This window comes from Typopeltis vanoorti, chromosome 6 (genome assembly GCF_054136105.1).
Source record: "Typopeltis vanoorti isolate ZY-2024b chromosome 6, IOZ_Tvanoo_1.0, whole genome shotgun sequence".
Lineage (NCBI taxonomy): Eukaryota > Metazoa > Arthropoda > Arachnida > Uropygi > Thelyphonidae > Typopeltis > Typopeltis vanoorti.
Window position 1 is genome coordinate 125,886,236 of NC_143554.1, and position 21,937 is coordinate 125,908,172.

The following is a 21,937-nucleotide window of genomic DNA, read 5'->3' on the forward strand; positions in this document are numbered from 1 at the left end:
GTATAAAATGACAGGCTGTTAGGTTTTGATGTGTTGACTGGACAGCAGCTATTCATGTACATCTCTAAATGAAATGTTAAAGTGTTATGCTTTAGGGACTTATGTGATCCTATTATTGAGACAGTTTTGTTAATTTCAAAATGTGGAAAACTGTTGCAGATTAATTTAAAAATATATCATTCTCTCCGACAATGTATGCAGATACTGTCATAAGTAATGTTTTCCAAGTCAGAAAATAACATGTTTAATAGTAGCCTGCTGTGTATCACTGCATGCTGTACTTTAAATTTGTTTCCTTAGTGAATTTATATATGTAAAGTGGCGATTCTTGAATGTCAAAGATTTGCTAGGTGCAAAATCAAGCTACAGATTTAATCCTCAGTAGGCAATAGGTATTTGATCCAAGTACTACACAGAAAAGCTGCTTCTTTAATTGAAAATATTTTGCATATTTAACACATTTGCTGCCAACTATGAGTATCCTCATAGTTGGTATATGAGCTTCGCAAGCCAACTACGAATATGCTCATATGTCGATTACCGCCGGCTACGAGATTACTTGTTCTGACCTTGAAGAAGTGAAAGTGCTTGGCATGCGGTAACAAACTATGCCCGAGAAGCGTGGCAGCGAACATGTTAAGAAATTAAAACCACTTCTAACAGAAACATAAGAATTCTCTTAGAATTACACAACTGTTTCATTTATAGGCACATTCAAGTTTTGAATACATGTTGGGTGATACATGCTCAAAGGACAAAACATTAGAGTAGGAGGTGATGGAAAGTTGACACTGGCATCCCCTGCACAGAGTGAAATATACCCCCAACTGAACACAATCTGTGTTCAGTTGGGGGTACATTTATCAATTATCAATCACCCAAGTGGTAAGAACCTTGAGGGCAATTGTATCAAGGGTCTTCTGTACGTATACCATCTACAGAAGTACCAGTTCCCAGCGAGCAAGTGGTGGCAACCACATGGGATTGACGTACAATGTCCAGGCTCATACAGACCAAGCAGCACAAATCACACCCAGCTTCAATGTAGGAGATCCAAGCAGCATCAGTGACAGACAGTATGGTGTATCCTGCATACATGGGCTATAGGAGCCAATGCCCAAATCATGTACCACTGTTGACAGCTTGTCGTCGGGCATTGCACCTCACTTGGTGCTGGGACCATCAAAACTGGACCTCTGCAGAGTGGAACAGAGTCGTGTGGCCTGATGAATCCCATTATCAGGTGTACCAAGCTGATGGGAGGGTGCATGTGTGGCATCGACAGCATTGTGCCAGGTCACCTCTATTCAAGGTGGTGGTGGCCCTGGGAAGGTTTGGAAAGCCTCCTTATGTGATGCAGTAGGTCACTTTGTGCGTCTGGTGAGGTCCTTAAATGCTGCGAGCTAACAAAATGTGTTGGCTGATCAACTACACACTTTCATGGCCTTCACGCATCCTGCAGCCAATTGTCTGTTTCAGCAGGACAATGCACTGTCCCACCAGGCTACAACCACCCAGGCATGGCTCAAGAAACACTCATCTGAGTTTGGGACCATACAGTGGCTCCTAATGTCCCCAGATTTAAATCCAATCAAATCTTTGGGAAGCTGTAGAGCAAGACATCTGATCTATATATCTGGGACCAACATGTAAGATGCAATTGTGGACAACGCTTCACAGACATGGCTGGAATTACCTTTGGCATCTGGTGGAGTCAGTGCCTTGGAGAGTGCAGGCTGTTATTTGAGATAGCTATTAGGTAGGTATCTCTAATGTTTTGTCTACTGAGTGTATACACTAGATGATATTGGAGCATAAACTGAAGGTATATACATATTGATTTTTTTAAATAACTTTAATAATAAAGATATTTTAGAGAGAAGACTAAATGAATGCAACTCAGTTTAGTTGCATGAAATCACACATACAAATGTAGCAAATCTTCCTTTTCTCTATCCATGTATTATCATAATCATCAAATTTCTCTTCAGTATTTTCAAGAGTAGAAGAGAATATTATTATACTACTACACACTTAAGTTTTCAATTCCAATTCAATCCATTCACAGTATTATCAATGTACAAATTAAATAGTGGACCCAGAACAGTACTCTGCAACATCCCACTAGTTTTTTTTATATCTACTGCTGCTGTATACATACTTATTCATAGCTTTTCTTCATTATTCCACACCTAATGCTTCCTTTTTGACAGCTACCTCCTTAGCCATCTACATCAACTCCAATTTATGCAGTAACCTGTATATGATACTCTGTTACAAAGCCAGTAACAGAAATGTGTGTGTGTCAATAAAAGCTAAAACTTCAGAGTTGAAATCACACATACCATTATATCTGTTACATCTTAATACTAAAACACACTTCAGTAAAAAATAGTGTAAATTTTGTTGCTAATTTGGTTATTCAACAAACTATAAGTGTGTTTTATTTTTTCTCCTAGATACCCATCTTTTGTCATTTTAATGTTGCATGTCAGCTTCCTCAGTATTTCCCAGATGCAAATAAATTCATACCTGAAAGATGGAGAATACGTTCCACAACACATCCCTTTGCACTGCTGCCATTTGGTTATGGTAAGCGTATGTGTGCAGGAAGGCACTTTTCAGAGATGGAATTATGTATTGCAGCAGCAAAGGTAATATCATTTACTCCAAAGTACAAGCAGATTAATTTAAAGCTCTTGAAATTATTAGTTTCATTACACTTGTAAATAGATTTTTTTAAAATGAAATTAATTAAAATAATTATAATGTATTTCAGGTGAATTTACATCATCATCAAATTCCTGCCATGTACCCTCAAGAGGTGTACAGGATATGATAGTACTACATGAAAAAAATTACATCATCACTAACCTCCTATCTACAATTTTCCTCCAAATCAGTCTGTTACTTGGCAAGACTCCAACATTCTCAGATCTTATATTTCTATCGTCTAAGGCACTTTGTACCATATCAATCCACCTATATCTTGGTCTTCCTCTGGGTCGTTTTCCTGCCAACCTGGCAGAGAACACTTGTTTTGCTAATCTTTCCTCTCCCATTCTATTTAAATGACCATACCACCTGAGATTAGCTCTGCTAATGCATTCCTGGATGCTGACAATGTCAAGATCTTTCCTAATATCCTCATTTTTAATATGATATTGCCATTGATGCCATCTGTTCACACCTATAATCTTTCGCAGGACTCTCATATCTGCAGTCTCTAGTCTTTGGTCAAGTGTTTTACTTCTGACCCAGCTCTCAGATCCATAAGTTAAAACTGGTTTGAACACTGTCTTGTATACAGCTAATTTAGTGTTCCGACTAATTTCTCTCTTATTCCATATGAATTTATTCAGTTGACTTCCAACCATACCAGCTTTCCTGATTCTGTTGTCTATTTCCATATTTAATTTACCACCTTCACTAAAAATCGTGCCTAAGTAGCTGAAATGTTTTACTTGTTCCATAGGTTCTCCATTCACAACACAGTTGACATTTTCAATGATTCTGCCTATTTTCATTGTCTTTGTCTTTTTATTGTTGACCTTCATAAAATATCTATTACAACAGATATTCAATTTAGTCAGAGAACCTTGCAGACTTGTAGCGGATTTATTTAGAAGTATAACATCATCCGCATAAAGCAAAGAGCTGACATTAACATCTCCAATTTTGATATCATGTTTAATACCACTTTCCTTCATAATGTGATCCATATAGATAATGAATAACAGAGGGGATAATGTACATCCTTGTCTCACACCAAATTTAACATTAAACCATCTTCCTGTACTTCCTTCAATTCTAACTGCCGACTTACAACTCAAATAAAGACTAAGTATTGCTTGATATAATGCCCCATTGACACCATATAACTGTAGCGTATTGAATAGCTTCTCTCTCTTGGCACCTTGTCATATGCCTTTACCAAATCGACAATACAGATCTTTATTATATTCCCATGCTTTCTCGACTATTTGTCGTAAAGTGAAGATCTGATCCTGACAGCCTCTATTTGGCCTGAATCCAGCTTGTTCTTCACCAAGCTTTTCTTCCACAATTCTTAACCGATCTATGCAAGTATACTTGCATAGATCTTGCCAGGAACACTCGGTAGAGAAATACCTCTGTAATTCTCACGTTCAGTTTTATTTCCCTTTTTATATATGGGTACCATAAGAGCTCTACTGCAATCATCGGGAATTCGTCCCTCTGTCCAGGCTTTCTGAACTATGCAGTGCAGCCACATCTATAAACCAAAAAATTTCAACTACATAAGCCCTCCCCCCCCCCACTTTTTTTTTTTTTTTTTTAATAAGGATACTGAAATATTTTTTGAGTTGGCAAATTAACATTTTTAAATTATCACATGATTTCCTTTTGTAGCTTTTTTGACTCTCAAGGAAATAGCCATAATTTAAAAATTAATGGAGGCATGGTTTGAGCATGTCCCAATCTGTCTTACATCAAGGAATAAAACATACTCTAACACAAACTCAACCTATTAGAGTTCTCCAACATCTCTGAATTTCTAATTTCTTTATTTTATCATGTTGCACTTAAAAGAGACTCGAAATCTTGTTACTTTTATTTTATTTTTTAATATAACTCTCACCCATGAAAGGTTGTAAATGTATATTATATTAGAACTGTGGGTGGGCTAAGAGTTTTTTTTTATTTATTCTTTACATAATCAGAAACCCTGCTTTAGAGCAAACATGGAATTTTTTACAAGCACTTCAGGCCTCTAATAAGCAGAGTGGTGACTTCACATAGTGATGAAATTAATCTCCCACATCCATGAAGGGAATTAAATCCACAGTTTGTTGGCTAGAGAGCGGCACATTAACCACTTGGTAAACCAGGTAGGCCAACGAACATATTTGGATTTTATAATCCCTAATTCAACCACAGTACTAATGTGCTATTGGTTTGCGATCTTTAATGGATGGGAGGTTGCATTTATTTCCTTCTATTCAATTGGGTGAGATCTCTCAACAGCTTCCTAAATACTCTCATCTGATAACTTTCTATTCACACTGGAAGCAGAGAGTTCATTCTTCATACTGCATCACTGAAGAATTTGTAGAGCAGGCACCAGAAGGTCTAAGATGTAAGGTAATCTTGGGGCAAATTTTAAGTTTGGGTATGATATCAAGTGTTTGCCACAATACTTAATATATTCTGCTTAACTAATATATCGGGATTTTGTGGAACTTCTCATCTAACTTCCAGCTCACTTTCCTGTGGTGCATCCTACTAATAAGTGTCCATTACTCCCCATTTTCATTCAAGAACTTTATTTGTAAACTGATGCATTAATAATGCCTCTGGAGACCTCACAAATAAGATTAATTTGGAAGAGAATTCTAGCACCAAATACCATATGTCTTTTCAATACTCTTTTAATAAATAAAATTTTTAATTCGTTAGAATTTAATTTTAGCCTTAGGTTTCAACACAGGGGCAGCTCCATTACCGTAAAAGATTTGCATATTTTGTTCATTAATTATTTTATTTACTTACTCCTTGTAAATATATACTGCTCAAAACAATTAGGGGATATTCTTGTTAAAATTATTTCACACTAAAATGTATAATTTGTTAAATTTCTAATAAATATTGATTATTTAAACAATATCTCATCAATTACACCCTATCCATAAGTAAGAAATATTTATTCATGTATAAATTACCCAATAGTTATAATTATTTGCAGAAATTTATAATTATCCGACAGAAACTAAAATATCCCCTAATTGTTTTGAGCTGTGTAGTAAAATATGTGGCACTTGAAATGTGGCTGTTGATTTACAAAATACAATTTCTTTCTAAATGGTAATTTAAAATTTTTTTATTATGCTTGGACAAACTTGTACCAAAGAACCATAAATCAGGAAGTTCATTTTTAAATTCTATGCCTTAAAATACATAATTTACCTGTTTTGATCCTAGTAACAATTCTTTTGAAAAAATTATGAGCAAAACTCCCCCAATCAACATTTAACTGTTTCTATCAGTGATATTAGTTTTATTTATTTTTATTTTTTGTATATTTCAGGTAATTTATAACTTTCAGCTCAAGAGCACAGGGAAGGATCTTGATCTAGTACAAGCTTTCATTGTAGTGCCATCTGGACCAGTCTCTATTATCATGCATGATCGCTAAATTAGTTATAAAACCTTTAGTCATCACTGCCATAATCAATGTAACTGTATAATGTTATCTACAAGAACCAAAATTCCAAAATGACTACATTTACATAATTCATCTCCCATGCACATTACTAATGAATTCCTTGTATAAAAAACTTGTATAAACATAGCTAAATATTAACCTTCTCAGGAAAGAAAACAGAAAAGTTCCAGTTCAGTTCCAAAGACAAGATGAGCTTTAGATGTGCCTTAGTATTTTAAAATGTATTATCAAAGAGAAATTTCTATATTTCTAAGAAATTAAATATTACTGCAGAAGAAATTTGAAAAATATATTTACATATACAATTCCCTATGTGACTATTTTAATTACATAGCAATTGCAAATTATTTAATATGAAGTCTTTTATTGAAGTGTTGCATTTTTCAGTAATTATAACTGAAGCTCAGGGATTTTAGGTTAATATTAATACTGCGATATGTAATTCAGTATCCTATGTTTGTATAGTTGTTTCCAGAATTTATGTAAAAATTTTGTTTTTGAAGAGTATCAAAAGAAAAAGAAAAGCCTAATTACAAATGAAATATATCTATGTGAATCTGAAGTTAGTTGATTATAATAAATATATTCATCTGAAATTAATCGAAAACTCAGAGGTCTGTTTCTTCTTAGTCTGTCTCTATTTACCAGAATGGGCTATTAGTCAAATAAAAATTCAAATACTGTTAATTAAATGACTGTGTTAGGATAAAATGAACTGATAGGTATTTATGATAAGAAGCATCCATGGCATAACATGATGTTAATTCACAAATAATTATTTCTATATATATGTAGAACTTGTATTTCTATACAAAAAGATGGCTGGCAATTTTGGATTTAGCCCAAATTTCATTCTTGTTGGCTAAAACCACAATAAAATAATGGTACAACATGAGATCATGCTGACTGGGACATCAGCCAGTTAAACAAGGCCCCCATTGGTTTCATGAGGGAATCAAGGTCCACAGCAAAGAAAAAAAGAAAAAAAGTCAGCTACTGAAACAAACCCAACTCAACATCAGAAGAATTCAAGATTGACATCATCAATGAAAAAGAAATGGAATTATCAGAAAAAATTGGATAATAGGTGTTACTGAAACAAAAAAGACAAACAGGTGAGATTCTTCTAAGCAACAAATACAAGATGCTATATTCAGGCAATAATGATCATGGAAAAGAAATCTTATACAATGGCAGGCAACATTAAGCAGTTTTGTGTGGGCAACTACTAGAATGAGGCACTAGACATATTTGTATACATGGGAAAATTTAGAGAAAAGAGCAAACCTAATAAGTACCTGTTAGATTTTTGTTCAGGACATGGGCTACTAATACCATTTTACCTGTTGGATTTTTGTTCAGGACATGGGCTACTAATACCATATTCTAACATAAAGCTGTGTACAAAGTCAGATGAAAGAAGACACAAGAAATATGGAAAGTTTCACTTATTTTTGTTGTTGATAGCCATATCTTCATGATGGTTCAGGGCACAAGAGTATACAGAGGATGTGAAATAGGAAGTGATCACAATTTGGATATTGAAAAGAGAAGTGTGTAAGAAAGTTTTAAAAAAGAAAGCTGGGCAGCTTTCAAAAGTGAACTGTTACACACACATTATTCAAGAAAAATGAAAGAGTTTGAAAACAAGAACCAAACCTCGGAGATTCAGTAGCAGGCCTTGAAGAAAATATTGAATGATTCAGCCAGAGAGGTATATGGTGAGATTGTCTGTAAGGATAAAGAACTCCATGGTGGACTCAGGAAGTCTAACAAGCAGTCAAGGAAAAGAAGAAGCATATCAAAAGTTCCTGGCAAGTAAGTCAGTTTGTGCTCTTAGAGAATACAGAGAAAAATGTTGATAAAGAAAACAAAGCACTGTATAAAACTAGCTAAACAAAAGTTATGGCAAGATTTTAGTAAGACTATAGAAAATAAATATCAGAAAGGTGGCAAAATATTCTGGGACTGTTGAAAAAGCTTAGCAAACAGAGCACTGCAATAGGAATCAGAGACGATAAAGGTAACATGAAAATTGAAGATACATGGCTAGAGTAATTACTTTGAAAGATTGCTAAATTAAACAAGTAGTAACAGCAATCTAGAAAACATTCAAGATGAATACAGTCGGGAGTAATTTGACCGAAATATTCTGGGACTGTTGAAAAAGCTTAGCAAACAGAACACTGCAATAGGAATCAGAGATGATAAAGGTAACATGAAAATTGAAGATACATGGCTAGAGTAATTACTTTGAAAGATTGCTAAATTAAACAAGTAGTAACAGCAATCTAGAAAACATTCAAGATGAATACAGTCGGGAGTAATTTGACCCAATCATCAGAAGTACTGGTGATAGGGTCAAATTTCCAGATGATTGAAATAGAGCTCATAATAATGATCTATAAAAAAAATGAAATTAAACAATGTGAGAATTGTAAGATTTATGGAAAAGAAACTTGGAGAAAAACAAGTCCAGGCTAAATAGAACCTGAATTTGACCCAAAGATAAATATTTAAGAAAAAATAAGACAGTTGCAAAATCATAGGAATATAACAAGGAACTGTTTTTAAGTTTTGTAGATCTGAAAAAATTATGCCAAGGTGTCAAGAGAAAGCTGTTCAAAATGCCACATATCAAGCAATACACAGTTAATATTTGAATTGTAAGACAGCAATTAGAACTGAAGGAGATACAGGAAGATGATCCGATGTTAAATCAGGTGTGAGACAGGGGAGCACATCTCCATTGTTAATCATCATCTATATGGATTACATTATGAAGCAAAGTGGCATTAAACCTGTTATCAAAACTGGTGATGAGCTCTCGGCTCTTTGCTTTTATGCAGATGATGTTATATTCTTATATAAACCCAGCAGAATTGTGCAGAATTCTCCAATTAAATTGAATAACTTCTAATCATTTGGTATGAAAATCAGCAATAAAAAGACAAAGATTCTGAAAATAGGCAGGAATAATGAAAACATGAACTGCATCCTGAATGAAGAAGCTACAAAACAAATAAAACATTTTAGCAAATTAGACATAATTTTTAGTAAAGTTTACAAATGAAATGTAGAAATAGATAACAGAATTAGCAAAGCTGGTATGGTAGGAAGTCAACTTGAAAAAATTCATATGTAATAAGAGAGAAATTAGTCAAAACACTAAACCAGAAACATACAAAACAATCTTCAAACTAATTTTAACCTATGGATCTCAGAGTTGGATTAGAAATAAAACTTGATCAAAGACTGGAGACCACAGATATGAGAGTTCTGAGAAAGATTAGGGGAGTAAGCAGATGGCATCAATGGCAGAATCACATTAAAAATGAAGACATTAGAAAGGAACTTGACATAGTTAGTATTCAGGAATGTGTGAGCAGAGCTAATCTCAGGTAATCTGCTCACTCAATCAGAATGGGAGAGTTAAGATAGCAAAATGAGTATTTTTTTGCCAGGAATCCAGAGGAAGACCAGATCTAGGTGAGCTGATATGGAAAAACTTGCCTTAGAAGACTGAAATATATGACCTGACAATACTGAAGTCCTGATACCAGATTAATGGCAAATAACAGATTAATTTGGAGGAAAATTGTTGATAGAAAGTCAGTAATGATGTAACCTCTTCATGTACTACTATCATAATATCCTGAACATCCCTAAGCATGCATAGCTGGACTTAACTTCCTAATCAAATGACAACCAAACTGCTGCTGACTTGGAGAGCCAACAGCAGTTGAGTCTCAAAGTTATATAAAACAATTAAATTTATTAAAATTTATAAAAACAAATGTTAATTAATAATAATGATTTTAATAATAATTGAGAGAAATAGATAAATTCTGATACTATAAAACTAGACAAAGTATCCTTTAGCAATACATCAATTTTTCTGATTTTTTTTTTTTTTTTTTGAAGTATATGGTTTCCACCCATGAAAGGGGTAATTGCAAACCTATAGTACATTACAGGTTTGCCATAAACCTTTTGTGGGTGGGAACCACATAATCCATCATGGGTGGGCTATTAGGCCCCTGGTGGCCTAATATTCATTAGGATAAGAACGAAAAATTCTTCTTTCATTAGATCATAGAGTTGAGTACTGTAAATCTGTTACTCAGAAACAAAGAAAGAAGAAATATCATAAAAAAAGGGGCACAAATCATCAGGTTTTCATTCAAACTCATGGGGAAAAAAATTTCCCCTTTCTCCTAATCTATAAATAAAGAAAACCTATCACTGTGTTTTATTATATATTAACTCAGACAAAACAAGGTCTTAACCCATTGCCAGACTGGTTGGCAAGTGGACAGTGCTTGCAGTATCTCTCAACCAACAAGTCATCAGTTCAAATCCTGCCACTGTAGGCAGAGGCGAGATTTGAATGTGTACGTTTTCATGGTTTAGTAGGTTCTATAGATAGTTTCTGGTATTGAGATAACGTTTTAAGATAATTAACAAGTTTAATAAAATATAACCCTACGAGTTTCATAAGTTGTCAGAATTACATCATCAGAGACATTAGCAAAGGTTATAGAAAAAAAAAGAGACTAGAAACAATTAATTCCACAGATATTATCAGAACTTCACAATTCATAAATATAAATAACCAGAATAAAAATGTTAAATTAATTACTGTATATGTTTTCTAGCATTGCTGCTGTCATGTTCTATACAGCGCATGTATCATATCCTAGGTTCACAGCAGTTAGATTTTTAATGAAAGCAGACCAAACTTGGTATAGGATTAAGCCTTGATTTTTGTTACATTATGTAGAGATCTGTAGCATTTCAGGTGCTTCCTGTGGTAGTTGTATGGGATGCTAAAACTGATTTATGCTGTCTCATGTTCCAATATGCGGATCTCCCCCCAACCTTCTCGTTTAGCTACATAGCAAATGTCACAAGAGTAATGAATCTCATAAACACCTTGTTTTTTCATGAGATGATGTGGAGGTTTTGGTGGATGTAAGAATCTGGATATTTTATGCAATGGTAAAAAAAGCTACTTTAATGTACTCACAGAGCAACTTTGCCACTTTGTAACATTCTTGATATAAAATAGTGTGACTACATTCTTAAAATCTTGTTTGAGTACAGGAGGTGTAGTAAGAATTTTGTTGATCATCTTGGATCAATAATCATTGAGGGCAAGGCTATGTACAGAGTGTAGTTATTCATTTCTATTAATTGATGTACTGGACTAAATGTTTTAATCACGCCTATCTTTTGTAATGGATGATGTGAAGTGACATATAAAAATCTTCCAATTACAGTAGGTTTTCTGTATACTGAAAAGGATGATCTCTTTTCTTTTTCATTTATTTTGACAAGAATATCAAGGAATGGTAATTTTGTGTGATCTTCCAGTTCAAGAGTGAATATTATATTGGGATGCAAGTTGTCCAAGATAGCCTTTGAAATGAATTGTCATTTATCATTCTTCACCAAATAATGAAAATATGAATGTAAATTAACTAATTTTTTGGTTTCTAGTAATGGTTTTTGAGCCTCCGTAGCTCAGTCAGTATAGATGAAGCCCTTTGGTTGGAAAGACCTGGGTTGGATTCCTGTTAGTGAGTGAGGAACCTTTATCTGGTCTCTTTCGACTAAAGGTGAGTTAGCTAGTTTCATACAGAGGTAGTTTTTTTTTTTTCCGCCTGGAAACTCTGGTTTTTTGTCCCCCAAAACAGAGAAACCAAGCTGTGAACACACACACACACGTCTACAGACACAGGATATGCCAGGAGGCATAGGGCTAACCACCTTATCCTCAAGATAGTAGCAGTTAAATGTAGAAAAATTCTTGGCACCGCAAGGTAAAAAAAGGGGGGGGGGAAGAGATAAGAAGAAGTAGAAATGGTTTTTGGACACTGAAGTGGCTTGAGAAAGCTCCATGTTTGGTAGATATCTAGAGAGGGTTCCCTAGATATCTACCAAACAATTGAAAAATAAATAAATAAAAAAAAAAAACCCCACAGTCCTCACTGCACAAGCTGAATCATATTAACTCGTATTGTTGATGCTATTCATGACCTAGTAATGAAAATGACCACCACTGTTTCAATTCCAAATAAAAATCCATATTTCTATGAAAATAATAAAGCCTTAACTTTGAATACTACTTAACTGTGTTGTGAATGGAGAACCTGTGGAACAAGTAAAACATTTCAGCTACTTAGGCACGATTTTTAGTGAAGATGGTAAATTAAATATGGAAATAGACAACAGAATCAACAAAGCTGGTATGGTAGGAAGTCAACTGAATAAATTCATATGAAATAAGAGAGAAACACTAAATTAGCTGTATACAAGACAGTGTTTAAACCAGTTTTAACTTATGGATCTGAGAGCTGGGTCAGAAGTAAAACACTTTATCAAAGACTAGAGACCGCAGATATGAGAGTCGTGAGAAAGATTAGAGGCATGAACAGATGGCATCAATGGCAATATCATATTAAAAACGAGGATATTAGGAAAGAACTTGACATTGTCAGCATCCAGGAATGAATTAGCAGAGCTAATCTCAGGTGGTATGGTCACTTAAACAGAATGGGCGAGGAAAGATTAGCAAAACAAGTGTTCTCTGTCAAGTTGGCAGGAAAACGACCCAGAGGAAGACCAAGATATAGGTAGATTGATATGGTACAAAGTGCCTTAGATGATAGAAATATAAGATCTGGTAATGTTGGAGTCTTGACAAGTAACAGACTGATTTGGAGGAAAATTGTAGATAGGAAGTTAGTAATGATGTGAATTTTTCATGTAGTACTATCATATCCTGTACACCCCTTGAGGGTATAAGGCAGGAATTTGATGATGATGATGATAACTTTGAATAAGTCAATATTGAAAAATTAACATTTTGTTTGCTGCTTTACAGAATTCTTCATACAAATTAAAACTAATGACATGATTAAAAATATTTTATGATAATGGTATAAGTTTCAATTCAAGAAGAAAAAACTATGATGGCATTTATTTTTTGATATGTCCATTTACTCACCAGGGTCAATTGTTTTAAACAGTATTTTGTCAATGTTTACATAAACAAAATGTATTTATAAATTAAGAATGACTCGACCAAAGTATACAAGGATAAACTCCCTCCCTTCCAATGCAGTTTTAAATTTTCTAGGTATTAATAGAAATCATTTTTAACAGTATTTCTAGGATGTAATTTGGAAAGAAATAAATTAAGGTACCTTATTTTAAAATAAATAATGCATAAAAATTTTGGATTTTTTGCATAAAATGACATTACACAATATTACACTACTTCAAAGCTGTGACTCTTGAACACTTAGCGTTCAAACCTGTTTCCTTCTAGAAATCTTGCTCTAGAGACCAGTCTTTTTCAAGCTACTTTAGGCCTCTTGTAAGCAGTTTTTCACACCTGCACAAACACAAGCTTTTCAACATTGTTCTAGATACCTTCACTTGCAGGACCACCTCCCCACACACTTTTATAAATACCTTGTATAGCGTGGTTAATTGGGTCCAAGAAGAGTCCGCGTTATGCAAAACCGTGTTGTTCGAGGTCTATTTATAAAGGTTTTCAATTTGATTTATTATTATAAACATTTAGGATAATAAAAATCTTTAAAAATGAAAATTAAAAAAAATATGTTATTTTTATTAACTGAATAACAAATAAAATCCTTTTAATCTGATATAAAAGTTGTAGAAAACAAAACAAATATTGCTTCAATATTAGCTTACAGTAATTTACTTTTTACTAAATTAGTCTTTTAGTGTTCGTTGAACCATCCTTGTCTTCGTTGTCTCTTCAAGTACTAGATCTCTGTAGCATTTGATGGCATTATTGAGACTTTGTCTAACTTTGATGCTTCTTTCCAAATTCGGGTCGGCATTTATGAGAAAGTCGGAAGCTTCGTCGATTTTTCTCACAAAAGTTGAAAGGTCAGCAAAGGAAGATTCTTCAACCATGACATCAGTGGGGTCATCTTCGTCTTCTTCTGCTTCATAAGCTCGTTGTTGTTCCAACTCCAAAAGGGTTTCATCATCCAGATCTTTTGAATGAGAATCAATACATTCGTTCACATTGTTACAATTGAAACTCGTAAAACCAAGATCTTTGCCCATCTGCACAATTTCTGTTGAGATTTCTGTGTTACAAAAGCAACAAAGTCCTTTGAACAATGCGGCAGGATATTATGCCATACGGCTCTCATGTTGCTTTGAGTCACATCTTGCCAAGATTCATAAATATTTTGAATGCATCTTTTATGTTAAATTTCTTCCAAAATTCACTCAAAGTCCAAGAATCTTCTTCTGCTGCAGCTTTAATAGCTTGAGCAAAAGTTAGTCTTAAATAGTAAGCCTTGAAAGTGGAGATAACGCCTTGATCCATCGGCTGCAGAATTGATGTTGTGTTTGGAGGGAAAAAATGAATCTTGACATTTTCATCTAAGTCAGTCAATAGAGTTGGATGGCCTGGCACATTGTCTAATAAAAGAAAATTTTTAAAAGGAATTCTTTTTACAATAGCATTTAACTTAAGGGCAAAAACAAGTTTTAAACCAGTCTTCAAAAATTGAATGAGTCACCCACGCTTTTTTATTCGAACGCCAATGAACAGGTAAATTGCTCTTTGTAAAGCCCTTAAGAGCTCTTGGGTTTTTAACTCTGTACGCTAGCAGTGGCTTCAATTTTAAATCACCTGATGCATTACCTCCTAGTAAAAGTGTCAATCAGTCTTTTGACACTTTATACCCAGCTTGTGTTTTTTCCTTCTCTGTTAGAAATGTGCGTGATGGCATTCTTTTCCAGAGCAAGCCAGTCTTGTCAGCATTAAAAATAAAAATTTGATCATCTGTGTAGCCTTCCTTCTCAATAAGCTCCTTCAATTCATTGGGAAATAATTCTGCAGTTTTAGTGTCAGCAATTGCGCTTTCACCTTGGATTCTTACGTTATGGAGTCCCATATGCTTTTTGAAACTGCAGAACCACCCGCGACTTCCTATAAAAGTTTCACTGGTTGTACCTCCTTCATTTTCGCTTTCATTTATTTTGTCATATAGACTTGTTGCTTTTGCCTGGATTATCATTTGACTCAAAGGAATCATTTTCTGATTACAATCTTCAATCCAGATCATTAGAAGGCGTTCCATATTTTCCATTGTAGAAGATCGATTTCTCGTGATCACTTTTGACATATAAGAAACGGTGCTCGTTCCATGTTGTTTAATCTTTTCCTTGCTCTGAATAATTGTTCATACAGATGACTCATTCATTGAATTCTCATGTGCTATTTTAGCAAACGAAGCGCCATTCTCATGACATTTTATAATTTCAAGTTTCTTCTCTAATGTCAACCACTTGCGTTTTTTTGTTACTCCAACAGGGTCTTGTTTGTTTCGTCTCTTTTCACTCATACTTAAATAATAAAAAAATATTAAATACTAATATTAACGTAAATAATAAAATGCCATGGGGAAAGAACGCGTCTACGTGAGAACCAATTGAATAACTACTGCATAAACGTGGCTCTCGACTGTCACTTGCAGCATCCGGGAGTCGCCAGTCAGTGTTGACAATGTTAGTGTATGTAATAATATAAACCGTGTTAGACCAAAACCCGCGTTGTTCAAAACCGTGCTATACAAGGTATTCCTGTATTCATAATAGTAATCCACAAAAGTTTGAAAACCTATAGTATGTTTGTATCACCAGTAAATAAGTGTTAGATAAGACAAGAATCCCACTCTGGAGGGGAAAAAAAAAAAAAAAAAAAAGCTATAGTGTATATACACCACTTCTAAATGTTCAAAAACAAAGTAGTAATGTTGTTCTTCACACTAAGCAATCAACACTATCTTCCTTTCTTTTACATGATGATTAGTATTCATTATGAAAAATTAAAGATTAACTACTATTGTGTAATTTAATTTAATATAAAATAAAACAGACTAATTACTTGTTATTTTAACTTTCATACCATGGTCATCATCAATCTAGAGTGTATACCCAAATACACAAGGAGACATTCAAGCCACATAATTTACCAAAGTATATAGCATGGTTTTTTCTCCCGGAAACTCGGGTTTTTCATCCCGCATACATACAAATCGGCCCTTCAGAACAGACGCAATTTACAGACAAAAATTACTAGTTGTGGTGGTGGTGTTGGAGGTGGGCGGTAGATGCCGTTGATTCGTAGTAGAGGTAAGGTGTAGAGACAGTTGAAGATGTCCTCCCGTGATGAGTCTTCGGACTCCTTGGAGGTATCAGGAATAATAATAATAATAATATTAAAGTATTACTAATTTGTCCAACCTCTGACACTGCCTATATATATATATATATATGTTTTATTTTTCCTTCCTGGCTGATTTGTAACGTTGCTTGCATCTCATATATACTGTATGTGTCTTCTACTAATTCCTTTTTATAATAATTTTTGGGTGATTGTCTTCCAGTGTGTAGATGTGTGTGTATTCCAAATGAAGACCTAAATATGAAGGTTGAAACACTTAGCTTAAAAGTTATTACTTCAATATGGCAGTACATTCATACCCTGGTCATATGACACATTAGGTTCTAAGGTCACCATCATATAGTGAATTACTGCCTCACCCCCCACCCAACTTGGAAATGCATGTAATGGTTTAATAATGTTTTTAAGCAGTCAGATATGTAAATTAGATTAATAAAGTATGTATTTATGTCAGATACACAAACAAAAAATTCAGAATAATTTTCACAAACAAAAACATTCTTCTATATAGCTTGGCTTAAGGGAACACGCCAACCAGTTTGGTCATCAAGCACCATTAAAAGTTTTTCCATTTCGGCAATAAGATTGTCACATTTATGAACTGTAGTATTATCTAATATAGCACTTTTCACTTCACACTAAGAACGTTGTCTTTGTTTTAAACAACTGTAGCAACAATAGTGCAAGGTAAGTTTAACCTGTGGCCTCTCTCAGTGTTTAGATACATCGTGTCACTAAATTTAATAATTTTAATCTCAATATGTAATGTAACAGGTTTATGCATCTTTTTGTTAATGGAATCAACAGCAACCTTACTTTGAATTTTTTATCTGTCATTATTAACAATAAAATAAAATAGTAGTTATAAACAGTTTATAATTTATAGCAAAATAGAGATGTAGTGAGCAACATAAAAAGTTAATAGAACCTGTGCATCAGTTGATTCACAGGCAATTCATGTCACTAAAACTGTCATATGAGCAAATGCAGCATTATATAAATGGTCATTGGCCATAATTGAAAAGTATCATATGAGCAGATCATTGTAAAATGAAGTGTCATAAGGCAGGGTATTGTTGTAGTGTCCATAATTTTGCCACAACATGTACTACCTAGATTTACACTTAAGGTAAGCTGCATTGTAATGCTGATCCTTAACAGTAAAATGAGATATCACTAACAGAATATTCTTAATGGTAAAAAGACACTGAGAAGACAACTGATGCAGAGTTACTAATGGAAGAGTTGAAGGAAATGCACATTCTTATTTCTAAAACAGAAATAAGAACTTGCATCTTCTGATCTAAAAATGCCATTAGCTATCAAACACCATTACTTTCCATTTCATTTTGTATTTAGATAAAACTGCCAAACAGTAAGGATATTCAAATATACCACACCTGATTTCTCATGTATAGTTACAAGTTCCTTTTCCAAGATTATGATCACTTCAAAGTGCACATATCAATGCTGAAAGGCAATGCACAAGTATCTATTAATGGTCACACACATTACTATCAACAGACCTCCATGGAGCCAAGAGCCGGATCATGGGAGGTCTGGCTCTCACATGCACAGCTCATCACACCTCAACTTAAATGCATTCACTGTCCTTGCATTACAACGCTCTCAGGCAATGTATTCTAATCATCCACCACTCTCCCTGCAAAAAATCTACTCCTCACCAGTTTCCAGAGATGGTCGCTCATCTCTCCATCTCCAGATATTCTATGAAAAATCTCATCCACATTAATCTGTTAATTACCCCCTTACCAACTTACACATCTCAATCATGTCTCCCCTCTTCCTTCTATCCACTCGGCTCTGTAATTTGCACTCTCTTAATCTGTACTTATATCCCCCATTCCAAAGACCAGAAACTAACTTAGTCAATCGTCTCTGAACCCTCTCCAACAGCTAATCATCCGCTGAAAGCCTGCGACCAAATCTGTGCAAAGTAATCCATATGCAGCCTGATCAAAGTCTTGTACAATGGAATCAAAATATCCTTTCTTCTACAAGTCAGTTTTCCCTGCATCATTCTCATAATCTGCTGTGTTGTCCTCACAATTTTAGCAATATGTCCACAAAATTAATTTCAAATCCCTATCCACCATCATCCCCAGATCTTCCGCCTCCTCTAAAATATATCCACCAATCCTATACTTTGCATCCCAAATTTTAAAACCTTACACTTTGCTTCATTAAGCTGACATCCCCACACCCATTCAGATAATCTATTTAGGTACTCTTGCTCTAATAATGCTCAACTTTGCATCATCTGCAAACAACTGTATATCACCATTTAAACCCTTTCCAATGCCATTTACATACAAATTAAATAACAATGGCCCCAAAATAATACCTAGGGCACACCACTAGTGACTTTCCTCTTCTGGGATATCACTCTCCCATATGCAACTTACTGATACCCATCAGACAGCCAATCTCCAACCCAATGCACTAATCTACTATCAAACCCATCTGTTCCAATTTAACTACTAGTTTGTCATGTGGAAATCAATTGAAAGCCTTTGCAAAATCAAAATATACTACTATATATGCATCCCCTTGTCCAATGTATTCACCACTTTGTTATAATAAGTAAGCAGATTGCTAAAACACAATCTTCCTTTAACAAACCCATGCTGTCCATTAAAGAGAATTCTACTGCTGTTAACCCAGTTCTGAATCTTTGTCCTCACTAGCTTCTCCAACATCTTGACCACAACTCCAGACAAGCAGATTAGCCTATAATCCAAAGTCTTAATCTTATCACTGCTTCATGAAGCAGAACAATTCTGTCATCTCTCCACTCCTTTGGAAACTCGGCTAATCTAAATGTTAAAGATATAAGTCAAAGCTGTGCTAACTCCTGGGAACATTCCCTCAAGACATATGGTGATATACAATCAAATCCCATGGTCTTGTTAACATCAAGTTTCCTTAATTCCTCATATACCTCCTGCTCACTAACCATCATTGGGTCCTCCCCCATTCCCACTGCTCTCAAGTTCTGAATGATGTTACAATCACAAGGATGAATACTTTAATGAACTGCTCATGAAACACTTCTACGATATCCTCCTCAGTGTTTATTATTCTCCCATTATCACTGAACAATATCATCCTTCCATAATCATTCTTCCTTCTACTGGCCACATATTGAAAACACTCCCTGGGATTTCTTTTAATGTTATTTACTAACTGCTGCTCATACTGCACTTTTGTTACCTTTACTAAGTGAGTCACCATCCTTGCTAGCTCATGTAACTGATTATCTCCATTGATTGTATCATCATGTGCAACCTCTGTAATGCCTTTTTCTTCTAGATTGCATGCTTCACCTCTTCAGTCATTCATTTTACACCTACCTTATTTAATCTACTGACCTTTGAAATACACTCGGTCAGTGCCTCTGCGAGATGCTTCCTGAGTAGAGATCAAGCAGCATTGATTTCCTTCCCATGCAATTCTTCATTCCATGATATCGCTGCAAGTCTCCTCCTGAGTTTGCCATAATCACACACCCTATAGTTCCATATATAACCCTTACTCACAAAAGTCCTGGTATGGCTGGCCACCACCCAATTAATCACTTCATGGTCACTCTTCAATATCTTCTGATAGATAATCAAATCCAAGATCCTTGATCCACATGTGGCCCCTGTTACATACTGCTTAAGGTAGTTATCCCTTAAAAACTCAAGAAATTCATTTTCTTTGGTTCCTGATGCTGATTCTTCATTCCAGTCTATATTACCATAATTCAAATTGCCCGTAATGATCACATTTTCTTATTAGCCAGACCAATTTGTCTAAACATTTCCTTCTCACTGCCTTCCACAATACTATAGCAACATCCTACTAAACATTTTATCCTGTCCACTTCACACCATATATGTCTCACTTATACCAATAAGTGAGACACCTGTAATAGTTCCAAGTCTTCTCTTTCAAAACTAATTTTATTCAGTGCAATAAAGAAGCATTTGCTCTCAAGCTTTACTAGCACAAATAAAGTAAAATGAATTATGTCTGACATATTTTTCAAATAAACTACTTTCAGTAGTTCATCTGAGTGCAAGATGTACAGTGATCTTTCTTATTTCTGAAATATTTATAAATACTTATTCTAGATATGTTCATCAATCAAACCTAAATGCTGGATTGGTTGCAAAGTGGTTTCAACCAACAAACTAGGCTTGAATCAAACTATGAGCATGGATATTTAGGAAAGTCTTTAGGTGAGAGCTACTTTCATTGCCTGATATGAAAGCACCATCCTGCTTACTGGAGGTCTGAAGTGGCTTGAAAAAATTCTATGTTTGGTCTCTGTAGGAGTTTCCAGATTATATGGTACTAAGACAGGAGATTCTGGGAGAAAATATGATAATTGTCTCTATCTAAGACTGGATATTAGAGTAGATAAGAGGATAGCTGACTGACAGATATCAAAAAGTGGTATACAGCAGATGCAAGTCTGTAAGATTTAAGGTAACCAGTGACATACCACAAGGATCAGTGCTTGGCCCAACTGTTATTTAATTTGTACATTAATGATATTGGAAAGGATCTGACAAGCGTATGGTACTAAGACAGGAGATTCTGGGAGAAAATATGATAATTGTCTCTGTCTAAGACTGGATATTAGAGTGGATAAGAGGATAGCTGACTGACAGATATCAAAAAGTGGTATACAGCAGATGCAAGTCTGTAAGATTTAAGGTAACCAGTGACGTACCACAAGGATCAGTGCTTGGCCCAACTGTTATTTAATTTGTACATTAATGATATTGGAAAGGATCTGACAAGCGTATGGTACTAAGACAGGAGATTCTGGGAGAAAATATGATAATTGTCTCTGTCTAAGACTGGATATTAGAGTGGATAAGAGGATAGCTGACTGACAGATATCAAAAAGTGGTATACAGCAGATGCAAGTCTGTAAGATTTAAGGTAACCAGTGACGTACCACAAGGATCAGTGCTTGGCCCAACTGTTATTTAATTTGTACATTAATGATATTGGAAAGGATCTGACAAGCGACATACAGCTATTTGCTGATGATGCAAAGATAGGTAGGGTAATCAGGAATGCTGCTGATATGCAGTACTTGCAGAATGATTTGAATAGGCTGGAATAGTGGGCATGGGAAAATGGATGTCAGTAAATGTAAAGTCATTCACTTCGGCGTGATTAGATACCCAGTGTCGTATTATATTAATGGGATTATGAAGAAACTGACGAGGCTAGGGATCTTGGAGTGTTAGTAGATAGGAAGCTGAAGTTCAGGGGCCATGTGGCAACGATTGCAAATACAACTCAAAAGATAACTGCAATGCTGAAACGAACATTCACATGTAAAAATAAGGATGTCATTTTGCCTCTTTACAAGGCCTTGATAAGAACTCATTTGGACTATTGTGCACAGGTCTGGTTTCCATTGTAATTCTGATATATTGGAGAGAACGTTAAAAATGATA

General features: G+C 34.8%; 1 protein-coding gene across 2 annotated transcripts in view; it reads left to right on the top strand.

Moving 5' to 3' along the window:
- shd (cytochrome P450 family 24 subfamily A member shade) overlaps positions 1–6,805 on the top strand; it is a 137,287-nt gene extending 130,482 nt beyond the window's left edge. For both annotated transcript variants that reach the window (XM_090393679.1, XM_090393680.1), the window contains exons 9-10: positions 2,460–2,654; positions 6,068–6,805. In XM_090393679.1, coding sequence (XP_090249805.1) covers positions 2,460–2,654; positions 6,068–6,175 — 303 coding nt within the window. In that variant the 3' untranslated portion in view covers positions 6,176–6,805. The remainder of the gene's footprint in view (positions 1–2,459; positions 2,655–6,067) is intronic.
- The last annotated feature ends 15,132 nt before the right edge of the window (positions 6,806–21,937 follow it).